The sequence below is a fragment of the Triturus cristatus genome, chromosome 1_2 (assembly GCF_964204655.1).
Source record: "Triturus cristatus chromosome 1_2, aTriCri1.1, whole genome shotgun sequence".
NCBI lineage: Eukaryota > Metazoa > Chordata > Amphibia > Caudata > Salamandridae > Triturus > Triturus cristatus.
Genome location: NC_140580.1, coordinates 763,206,941 through 763,219,460, shown reverse-complemented (window position 1 = coordinate 763,219,460; position 12,520 = coordinate 763,206,941). Strand labels below are relative to the sequence as shown.

General features: G+C 44.5%; 1 protein-coding gene across 2 annotated transcripts in view; it reads right to left on the bottom strand.

Moving 5' to 3' along the window:
- The window catches only part of KAT6B (lysine acetyltransferase 6B), a 517,655-nt gene that overhangs the window by 151,795 nt on the left and 353,340 nt on the right, over positions 1-12,520 (bottom strand). For both annotated transcript variants that reach the window (XM_085608735.1, XM_085608736.1), the window contains exon 4: positions 4,156-4,271. In XM_085608735.1, the coding sequence (XP_085464861.1) occupies positions 4,156-4,271 (116 nt within the window). The remainder of the gene's footprint in view (positions 1-4,155; positions 4,272-12,520) is intronic.

Sequence of the window (12,520 nt, the reverse complement as noted above, 5' to 3'; positions counted from 1 at the left end):
GCAGCCTTCTCTCCTTAAAATAGCATGAATTAATGTCCCTTTTTCCTTTTTCTGAGAGGCTCTTGACCCTACTTATACGCATGTCAGTTCTGCTTCCTGGATCGATCCATTGAAAGGGAGCACAGGAGTCAACAGCCATTGGCAAGAAATTATGTTGAGCTGGGACAGCCACTGGAAAGCTGTTGTAGGACGTTGCAATGCAGTTGGGTAAAGGTTGTTCTGGCAGGCAAGTCATCTTATGTCAGGGGTAGGAGTGGAGCCTTCTGTGGATGGCAGAGGCTCGTGAGGAGGAGGATCCTCAAGGATGAACCTCCAAGATCTCCTCTTTCACTAGTTGTCAGGGTACAAACTCTCGATGATACTTCCACTGAAGTCCAAAAGCTCTTGAGATAGAGATGGCTCTCAATGGCAAACACCGAAAAGTGGAGTGCGATATCCTTGAAACTCTCAATGCTGAATGTCTCAACTTCTAGTGTCGAGATGAGTGATGCATAGTCGTTGAAAACCTTGACATCAACCAGAGTGCAAATGATGAGTTGTAAGGTCTGAGTCTAAATGGGGTTACAGACCTTGTCGCATTCACTGCATCCTCAATTGAAGATTCCCTCATCAAGTTAGAGGTGGCGGGACAAGATTGCAACTCTGCATACTTACCCTAGTTTGGTCCTAGGACACCCCTTCCCTACCTCCCACACCCCATTCTTCAGCGTCCTATATAGCATCTCAAGACTCACTGGCACTTTAATGAGGCAGATGATGCAGATTTCATGCTCATCCTTTCAGGCATTGAGACAAAAAGCAGGCTGATGAGAGTTTACAGTGCACCTACCTCCAAGCAAACCATACCCAAATAATGGAAATATTGAAAAACTTCCACTGAGAGAAATAAGCCACCCCTCCTAATAAAAATAGGGTGTCCAGCTGAAAAAAAAACACCCTTTAAAAAGTTGCCTCATTGTAAAAGCACAGCTTGATGGGAAGGCTGTGAGTTTTTAAAAGTCTTAAAAACTGCAGTGTCAGTCTAGTATTATGCACTCAGAACATGTTAACACCTATCTAGCGGCTTCACTGTCCGTTGTTTATTTGAAAAGGAAGAAATGTTGGAAAATGCTTCCTCCTGGAGGCAGATGTTTTCCTTTTATTGTTCACAAACAAAACAAGCATTTGCAAAGCCAAAAAGTCTGGCCTTGGCAAGCGATGTTTATTTTTTGGGAAATGAACTAAGCACAATACTAGAAGAGAGTAAAATGCATCCTGAAAGGGTCATAAAAAGGTCTACTAAACAATTTAAAAAAATTACGAATCACAAAAATACATTAAATAAACTAATGAAAGCAGATATTTGCCTAGAAGCGCTACCAATTAAGTGGATTACTTTTTAGACAAATGTGCACACGCAAAGGGCAATCATCATAATGAAAGGCAGCCCATGGCTGAAGTGGTCTCACCTTCTGCCCCGCACATTAAGCTGTAGTGGGTGAAAGCAAAACAAGTGTAACACTTGAACAATCTAATGGATAAAGAGGGCTGGCCGATGTCCCTGTATGCGTCTGTGTATACATATGTATTTTGATTACGAATGTTTAAGAATACGTGAAGTTGGTAATATAGGTCTGACAAAGACCGTTCCTTAACTAAAATATAGTGCACGTAGTATAACGGGTTAACACATATACAGATTTATTCTACTGTTAATGGACCTCACAGAGAATCTTATGACAACTAAGTGGTCTGTCTTCGACTCTGCTGACCAAATAATTTCTCCCCCGATAACTTTATAACAGAGCAATGCATTCATATTAGTACCAGTTTTACTTACCTTGTTACCCCCAGATCTCTGGATATTGCGTTAAGTTCTCAGAGCAAACTTCACATGTTTAATAAGATGGTGTCAGTATGAAGTGTGGAAAACATAGGGGAAGCACAATATGCTGCGGAGTGAATGCATGGGAACTAGGGTCTTTGTGCACCTCAAAGGACAGGCACCCAAATGTAATTCATGAGATCTCTTATTGGTTGCAACATTTTTAAAACTGTAGAGAGGACTGAAGCTGAAATGACTGCAAATTAAAAAGTCTACTAGGAGACAGTGATATTAATCACTACTATTAAACGTGGAAAGTAGCTGGCTTGTGGCTGAAGCTCTTTTCCGTTTCACAGCACTTGACCAAATGATGTGGCCTATCCTCCAGCATAACCAATGGGTTGCATGCAGCCTTGAGGAAACTAATGATGGTCTTAAAGCAAGGTAATTTAATGTACTTAAAGGTTCCTTTAATAAGGTCTACTGCATAAAAAATTCCAAGAGAATATATGCATGAATGTAGATCCTTCAATAAAATATTCCGATCCTTATATCGAATGGTGTCCCGAGGTTGCCTTTACATACAGACGAACCTTTGAAGATTTGGCAGAATTAACAATATTATATTGTTTAGAGCTTTGTAAATGGGTATATCATCTTTCCTCAAGCAGTAACCTAAGGAGACATATGGAATCTTAGTGATTTGCCCAAATATAAGTGAAGGGCACCACTAGCAAAGAATATAGGTGATCACCATTAATTCCACCATATTGATTCATTATATATTTTGTGATGCAGCAGGACAATGGTAGGAGACTGATGTCCACGCTATAACTGGTACTTCAGAATAAAAGGTTGTGCCTATTAGAATGGAGTGAGCTATTGGGTGAATCATAACAGACTAACAGCTGGCTTCCTAGATGTCCCTAGGATCATAGGAGTGAAATAAATGCAAACTTCTGTTCACATACGTGTGTGTATCCAGGATGAAGAATGTTGTGGTGCCAAGTTAGACTGCTGAGGTGAAAAGTTACAAGATTATTAACACAGCCCTACTTTCAGGTGTAGTACTTTGCTGAGGTATCACTAAACACATTGTTTGGTCTACTGGAAATGTGAGGGAACCATAAAGCATATCAAGGAGCATGCTGCTCTCATCCTAATGAGGATAGTCTCATTTTGGATAAAGAGATCTTAGGACAACTAAACCAGCTGTAACTGATCCCGGCTAGTATTGAATGAGAGAAAACCTTTGATGAAATAGAAGCTGTGATAGCTGGAATTTAGACCGTACTTTAAAGGAATCAACATTAAGGCTCATCAGGAGGACAGTTCAAGTTTTGATTAGTGGGTACAGATTAAGGTACTCAATTCTGGGCATGCTCCCTGAACCATTAGTGCCCATTATCTGAATATTAACTAAATGCGTTTTATTCTTTTTGTTCCAAAATAGTTTTTTTAAGTGGATCAATACCCATAATACTCTGAACCCTACATTTTCTAATTTACCCCAAATATATATGCTATTATTTACACAATGTGGAATTTCACATATATATTAATTCCGTATGAGCCCACAGTAATATGTACATGTCTACCGCAACACTTAAAAGGAAGCCTTTAAATTGGACACTGACAAATGAACAGCCTTTTACATAGGTAACCTGTATTTTAGTACTCTCCCTTCCAGAGTTGCTGGCAAAGGTTCGTCAACATGAGTTTTGACTTTGCTTGCTATGTGGCTCAAAGAGATTGTACACTCACTCCAGATCATTTGTGCAAGAGAATGGATCAATAATTCTTGATGCAGTACGAGGGTATGCTTTTCACATGAACCCAATAGACTGAGGCAGGGCAATATGCAGCCATTTCACAAGTTATAAGTAACTCTATCCGCTGAGCCACATTGGGGATCCATAGCCCAGTAACGGTCTTCTCTGCCTCAAAGTGAATCCTTGTATGGGTTGAAGGCAAAGTGTGATCAACAGTTCAGTAAAGCAACTGAAAGTTAAAAAAACATTTTTTCTAGTACTAGCAGGCCTTAAGCTCAAGGACCGACTGAGGTGACTGCAAAAAGGTGGAGGGGCTACATAAATGGCCAAGCATCAATCCAACATACAACTGCTTCCCACCAGCATAGTCTGACTTCCTTCCAATTGTGCTGAATAGCTTAGGCACATTTGCAGCCTCACCTTTCACATTAGAGCATCTATATAGCTGGCATAAGAGTCCCTAGAATGCATATTCCCAAGTCTGTTGACCACAACAAATTGTAAAGGTGATTTACAGACCTGTACCCCAATGGAAACAAGGTTGCCATAAAAACAAGTTGAAGATCACATGGTACTTACTGCATTTTTACCCTGGATCCTGCAAGCACTGCACGTCTTGCATTCTATGCACTGCCATCGTAATGCTTTCACATTGGAAGTTAATTCTGGACAGAATTTCAAACATGATGGATGCCCTAGGGAGAAAAAATAAATAGGCAATCTCAAACATCTGCACAAATTTTTTTCATTGTGTAAAGTCAGACAAAGGCGGTTATGTAACTGCTGCCTATGCACCTGGAACAGAAGAAAAACTAAAAACACGATTAAAAAAAAATCAACCCACATGTGTTATATTCTAAGATTTTACACACAGCAGACGCTTAAAGATGCCCTTTCAGTTAAGTGTTGAACTTGTATAACATGAAAGACTACAAAAAACGGCCATGAAACCAAATACTATTCTTTTTTAGAGCACTCTTAAAAAACAAAAAAATAAATATAATATAATATTTTTCTTGAAATTTTTAAAAGTTTAGCTGCACTACTATAGCCCCAGGAAGTAGGCAGGCTGGGGAGGGCATGTGTGATATTGCAAACATACCGTAAGAAAAAATGTCAGCAGGACTGCAACATTTAAATAGTTGAATATTATGGCATTGAAGTCCCTATTAGGACTAGTGCATTTACAAACCACAATACCACAGTATGAAAAACTGCTATTTGTTCCCCATTCATAATCCAAAATATACATCTCGTAGAGCATTAGGGAGTCTGATAGTTCGACCACAACAAATGAAATACATGATCTGCTGCCTCAAAAAGGCAGCAGACTTCATGAGATAATGGACCCTTCTGCTAGAATATTTCAAAAAGCAAAGACATCCACTTCTCACATTTCATGATCATACAATGCAATGGATCAAATCTGACGAACTACAGTATTAAAGATAAATGCTGCCCTTCGTCTGTTGACCCCTACAAGACTTGAAAATCTTACAGAAGCTTATATGCTGTATCTAAAGTGAGTAGTTTGTGTAGTGTAAAAAAACTTCCAGGACGTGCAAGCAACCTGTGTGCATGTGGGTGGTTCACAAAAAAATAAAGGAAATGGACAGTGTTGGCTTGACTAGCAGTAACTGAGTTTCATGTGGGGGAAAAAAAACGTCTAGAACATATCAGAACACAAATGTTTCTAAGGCTCTTGAGATATATTGAACAAATTGCTAACCTTCAGTAAAGATCTTTATGGTGATACACTAACCGCAGATAACTTATCCTGTGTATAATCCCCAGGCGTCAGACTGTATGCAGACATTTTCGGGGAGCCATGGTGTTCTGTGGCTCTGTGCCAACGTCATTCCACTCACAAGTAACTAGTGAAGCCAAATACAAGCGGCACCAATGTGTGCTATCAGCGGTCTCCTAGGCTGTGTGCGCCTTCGGAATCAGAACCCATCGGCAAATTAGCATGAGTGTGCAGATCTCTAGATAGGGCCCTTATGGGGAATGGAAGAGATTCCATTCCACAGAACAAGATATTGAGCGTCGGTGAGGAATCTACAGTTATACAGAAAATCCACCAGAAAGATTGTTACAGAACGTAAGTAAGTGATGGATACTTCTAACTCCAGATAACTCCCATTGTGAATAGATACTATAGCAGGTCCTCCTAAGGTGGTGGGTCTGTGAACTCATACGAAAAAGTCTTGGAGGGCAAGCTGGCAAAATGCTACGTGCCAACACAGTGGTAGCAATGTTAGCACTGGTGGAATGAGCCCACAAGCCTTAAGGCTGCTTTTTTGCCAGTGCTTAGCAAATCATAAAGCAGAGAATAATACATCAGGAGATGGTCTGTTTCTGAACTGCTTTGCTCTTCTTTGCTCCAGAAAACCCTACAAAGAGCTAATCCTCCACTCGATGTTCCTTGTACATCCGAAATAGAAACTAGATTCTCGTTTAGGATCCAAATGATGAAGTCTTGCTTCAACAATTAGAGGGCGGCAGTGGAACAAAGAATGACGGAAAGCTGACCGTCATGTTAAGGAGTGTATACTGCACAGGCCTTGAAAAAAATCCACTCGCTATGGTGGCTCAGATTTTATCAGGGCGAGCTATTTTTGGCACCTACTTGCCCGTTCTGGGAACAGAGCTGTAACTAGCAAAGAACATGTTTTCTGTTGAGTCAGAAAGTGAATGAGAAATAAGGATGCCTTTAAGTCTTGTTAGGTCTCGCCTGAGACAGCGCTTTAGCGCTGCTCTGGCGAGACTTATAGTAAGCGAGTTTTGGAAGTGCAAACAGTGGCTTTTCAGGCCTCCAAGTACAGTGCATGTGCGTCGGCCGGGCGCGCGCACCATTTGGAGGCCTGAAAGCACTCGTTTGCTTTCACTTTCGCGGGCCGTACGGCCGCTTTGATGTGATCGCGATCGCTTGTTAAACATTCACTTCCCCTTCTGTGAAGCGCTCCATGGTCCGGCTGTCTCAGCCCTCATTCACGCCTCATTACATTCTGCTGTGTCGCTTGTTTGTTTTGCCTTGGGCGCTTTGGCGGCCCCCTCCCTGGGCTTTTGAAGTCCTCACGCACCAGGTCTCCTCCCTGGCCCGGATGTGGAGCTGCTTTCTGTTTTGTTTGTATTTCTTACTCGGAGCGTTTGGCTACACGCCTAATATTACTTTCTATTGTTTTTTACAAACATTTATTCAGACGGGAGTTTCCGTGTACATTGTGAGACAGTATTTTTGCTGACAAGTGAGCTGCTTTTATAGCGTTAGTTTTACGTTCCCAATGCTTAATTTCAGATAAAACAAGTGCTGGCACTGTCTCTTTCTCTGTATCCTTCTGGGTCCTATTTCTTCTTCCTGGTCTGTCTCTCTGGCTCAATCTCTCTGACTCAGTCTCTCTGGCTCAATCTCTCTGACTCAGTCTCTCTGGCTCAATCTCTCTGACTCAGTCTCTCTGGCTCAATCTCTCTGACTCAGTCTCTCCGGCTCTAACCATCGGCTCTGACTCAGTCTCTCCGGCTCTAACCATCGGCTCTGGCTCAGTCTCTCCGGCTCTAACCATCGGCTCTGGCTCAGTCTCTCCGGCTCTAACCATCGGCTCTGGCTCAGTCTCTCCGGCTCTAACCATCGGCTCTGGCTCAGTCTCTCCGGCTCTAACCATCGGCTCTGGCTCAGTCTCTCCGGCTCTAACCATCGGCTCTGGCTCTCTGGCTCAGTCTCAGTCTCTCCGGCTCTGGCTCTCTGGCTCTGGCTCAGTCTCTCCGGCTCTAACCATCGGCTCTGGCTCTGTCTCTCCGGCTCTAACCATCGGCTCTGGCTCTGTCTCTCCGGCTCTAACCATCGGCTCTGGCTCTGTCTCTCCGGCTCTAACCATCGGCTCTGGCTCTGTCTCTCCGGCTCTAACCATCGGCTCAGACTCTGTCTCTCCGGCTCTAACCATCGGCTCAGACTCTGTCTCTCCGGCTCTAACCATCGGCTCAGACTCTGTCTCTCCGGCTCTAACCATCGGCTCTGACTCTGTCTCTCCGGCTCTAACCATCGGCTCAGACTCTGTCTCTCCGGCTCTAACCATCGGCTCAGACTCTGTCTCTCCGGCTCTAACCATCGGCTCAGACTCTGTCTCTCCGGCTCTAACCATCGGCTCAGACTCTGTCTCTCCGGCTCTAACCATCGGCTCAGACTCTGTCTCTCCGGCTCTAACCATCGGCTCAGACTCTGTCTCTCCGGCTCTAACCATCGGCTCAGACTCTGTCTCTCCGGCTCTAACCATCGGCCCAGGCTCTGTCTCCCAGGCTCTGTCTCCCAGGCTCTGTCTCCCAGGCTCTGTCTCCCAGGCTCTGTCTCCCAGGCTCTGTCTCCCAGGCTCTGTCTCCCAGGCTCTGTCTCCCAGACTCTGTCTCCCAGACTCTGTCTCCCAGACTCTGTCTCCCAGACTCTGTCTCCCAGACTCTGTCTCCCAGACTCTGTCTCCCAGACTCTGTCTCCCAGACTCTGTCTCCCAGACTCTGTCTCCCAGACTCTGTCTCCCAGACTCTGTCTCCCAGACTCTGTCTCCCAGACTCTGTCTCCCAGACTCTGTCTCCCAGACTCTGTCTCCCAGACTCTGTCTCCCAGACTCTGTCTCCCAGACTCTGTCTCCCAGACTCTGTCTCCCAGACTCTGTCTCCCAGACTCTGTCTCCCAGACTCTGTCTCCCAGACTCTGTCTCCCAGACTCTGTCTCCCAGACTCTGTCTCCCAGACTCTGTCTCCCAGACTCTGTCTCTCCGGCTCTAACCATCGGCTCAGACTCTGTCTCCCAGACTCTGTCTCTCCGGCTCTAACCATCGGCTCAGACTCTGTCTCCCAGACTCTGTCTCTCCGGCTCTAACCATCGGCTCAGACTCTGTCTCCCAGACTCTGTCTCTCCGGCTCTAACCATCGGCCCAGACTCTGTCTCCCAGACTCTGTCTCCCAGACTCTGTCTCCCAGACTCTGTCTCCCAGACTCTGTCTCCCAGACTCTGTCTCCCAGACTCTGTCTCCCAGACTCTGTCTCCCAGACTCTGTCTCCCAGACTCTGTCTCCCAGACTCTGTCTCCCAGACTCTGTCTCCCAGACTCTGTCTCCCAGACTCTGTCTCCCAGACTCTGTCTCCCAGACTCTGTCTCCCAGACTCTGTCTCCCAGACTCTGTCTCCCAGACTCTGTCTCCCAGACTCTGTCTCCCAGACTCTGTCTCCCAGACTCTGTCTCCCAGACTCTGTCTCCCAGACTCTGTCTCCCAGACTCTGTCTCCCAGACTCTGTCTCCCAGACTCTGTCTCCCAGACTCTGTCTCCCAGACTCTGTCTCCCAGACTCTGTCTCCCAGACTCTCCTGCTCTGTCTCTCTGGCTCTATCTCTCCGGCGCTGTCCTAGTCTGTCTCTCTGGCTCTGTCTCACAGACTCTGTCTCTCCGGCTCTGTCTCCCAGGCTCCATCGGTGAAGTGTGACTTGCTGTTTGGAGAGGCCAAGCCTGGGCTGACTTCAGCTTGGAATTCCGATGTACCATGGTGAGGGGGGGGGGTGCAGTTTGAGGGGCACATGCGGGGGGCTGGAAGTCATTCCAATGTAATCTCATTTAAAAAGACATAAGTGAGCATGTGTAGGGCCTGGCTGCGCCATTCAGACCCTGACAGCCTCACAAGGGTGGGCTATTAATCCGGGGCCGATGTCAGGGGCGTCAATCACCTTCGGGGGCTCAGCACAGGCCAAGCGTGGAACAAATGCCCCCGTGGGCCCTGGCCGTCCTTACACTCCCCCCCCCTTTATGCGCACTCCCAGGGGGGGCATGTACCCCACTCCATGGCAGACCACTCGGGCAGTGAGCAGAGACTGCCTGCCCTGGGAAAGCGTGGGATGAGAACTGCCCCGCTGCCCCCTCCCCAGGCACCGCTGAGGCATTAGCCAGCCACCTGCAAACAACACAACACGATGTTGGGCTCTGTGTGTGGGAGGGGCATGTGAAAGCAGTAGCAGTAGGTAAACACACGGAGGGACCCCCAGGGTGGTGGAAATACCAGGGCTCTGGCCTGCAGGTACTGCCCCTGGCCGTGCCACACTTCAGTGATGTGCTGCCTGTGAGAGCCACGGACAGACACACACACACAGACAGCAAGGAGACACAAACATTAGCACAAAGAACACACAAACAGATACCAAGACACATTCAACTACTCAAAGGCAGACACGCAAATAGACACACAACCGTGTGCAAAGATAGGCACACAAACATAAATGCACAATTAGGCACACACACACACTTACACATAGGATACACACGTTCAACTACTGAAATACTGACACACAAAAAACTACAAAGAGGCGCGCACACACACAAACAGGCACACAGACAACCACATAGACATACAGGTGCACACAAGCGAAGATTGGAAGACATCTACACATCTGCACCAATAGGAGACAATGCTCACAAACGGGTCATGCAGCGCCACTAGTTATGCCATGGCGCGGTTGCGACGTTTTCCGCATAATTATGGATGCGCTGCATTTGCCGCATAATTCATCATCTGCAGCATAATCTTCAGATATTAACAAAGAACAAATTAGTTTTATTTCACACAGTTCAAAAGTTACTAAAACGTCAGCGACACGTGTTGGCGGGTAGTGGAAGGCCCCTTGCAAAGGTTGACTTCTCTCCTTTCTGTTGCTTGTTGCTGTGCTTGGGTTTTAAAACGAGGTGCAGTCTATTATTCCCAGACAGTCTTAACAAGTGTAACAAGCATTTGCAATGCAATAGGTCTCGCATTTATGCGAGTTTACGCTATTGGCATTATAAATGACAAAGCCTTTTATTTAGGTTTTAAAAACCAGAACAAAAATAAAAGGCATTATCATTTACAATGCTAATAGCTCAAACTCGCGTAATTGCGAGACCTATTGCATTGCAAATGCTTGTTTTTATCCTGTCACATTTCTTGTGGTTTAAAGACAGAGGTCATATGTCAGCTTATGTCTTCTTACAAATTGCTGCTAATTTTATCCTGGAAAATGGCGTTTACTTTTCTTTTTCCAAATATAAATTTAAAGGATTCTGTCAAGTTGTTTGACAACCCTGAGGGACAAGGAGTGTGAAATAAAAGGCAGTAGGATGTCAGTTGATTTACTGACAAACATTTAAATAACTTGTAAATGAACTGTACAAATATTTCAAAATAAATAAGCATTTAGGAGAGTATTGTTTTTTTTAGTATTTCTGAAGTGTGATGGAAATCGATTGAAATGGAGTCAAAGCAAATCAGAACACATTACTTAGTGATGTGCACATGATCAATATTTGCTGAACCCGATTTCCATCCATTATCGTTTGTACACTATATAGCTTTAAAAGTAAAACTGCAGGTCAGTAGGAAATCTTATCCATTCCAATAGAAAATGAGCGGTCTGTAAATGACAGTGCATTACCACAATGTTTCAGTGGTATCTTTATTAAAAGCTAGTTTTTAATACATGAACTTAGAAACATTCCTGCCACCGCCCTGAAGACAATGCGGTTAGTGAATTAAGAGGCAAGTTAGGGGTCATATGTCCCCTAAATGTGAGCTATTCTTATTATACATAAAGCAAAAGTTTAGTTTGCTAAATCAAACATAAGTGTTTTTCGAACAACAGATATGCTGAACTCACATATTTGAAAGTGCTCTCATATGGGACAATGGAGAAAAGTGAGACCCAGTGAAATAAAATATTTGCCTAGAGTTAAACAATTTGAGACCAGTTTTTGGCCCAAAAAACATTACAGTTAAGGTGAGTAGATTATTCAAGTCAATTGACCTGCAGGTCTGGAAAATTTTTAAAATTATTTTTCAAGACCTTCTTTGGGTAGGAATTAAGCCCAGGTCCTTAGCACAGACTTAGCAGAAACAAAGGCATTATAAGGTGGATTGACACAGAGCCTGAAGTTTGCTCACAAGGCTCGCCAATGTTATACAATGAGAAAGACTATCTTTAAAGTCAGAAGTCTCAGGGGGAAAATGTGGCGGCTCAAAAGCTGTGATCAAATAAGTTAAGACTAAACTCAAGTCATATTGGGGCATCACAAAGGCTTTTGGTGGAAACAAGTGTTGTAAACCGCATCACAATGAAAGATTTAAATAACTAAGACTAATAAAGCAACCACAAGAAGGCAAAAAGAGCCAAAAAGTAGCCCTTACCAGTGCCCAAGGAAAGTCCTTGCTGGGCTAGGTACAAAACAAACATTCCAGACAACTTAGCCTGTAAAGTATGAATTTGTTAGATGCTGCACCAACAAATTTGAACCAACGTCTGGCTATCCTGGTTTTTTAGCGACAGCCTCTGCAGTGAAAAGGCTGACAAGCCTATTAGGCCAAAGGAGAAGTCTAGCGTTGACGGATGCGAAAACCTCTACCACAGCCACGGAGAAGATTAAATTGTTGGTAGAATTGCAGTGCAGGAGCAGACAGGCCCTAAAAATGTTGCTGAGGCTCTGCTCTCCTTGAAATGCTCCAAGGTAGAGTTCGGTTTGTCACCAAAAAGGCAAGATCCGTTAAAAAGTAAGGCCATTAAAGAGAATGTCCCCCAAAGGTGCCTGCTGTAGACCTCATTCAGGCGTGGAACTGGAGGGCAAGGAAACTTTGGAGGACGTCGCGCTGAAATCAGACACAATATTCTTATACTCCCGCCAACAGCCACCAAGTACTACTAATGGTTGGGGCTATTTAAGGAGAATGTTGAGAAGGAAAAATATTGTCCCAGAAGTATATCTTAAGTCGCTGCGAGACCAAGAGATGTCCTCTGTGATACTATAGGATAAAACTATATATATTAGAAAGATCAACCACTGGGACTAAAATAAAGAGGCATAAATTGAATTTGAATATCGTTGTTGAGAAATTGATAAATATCACCGTGAAAGTGTCCTGGATCGCACTACGATCCAGGACAC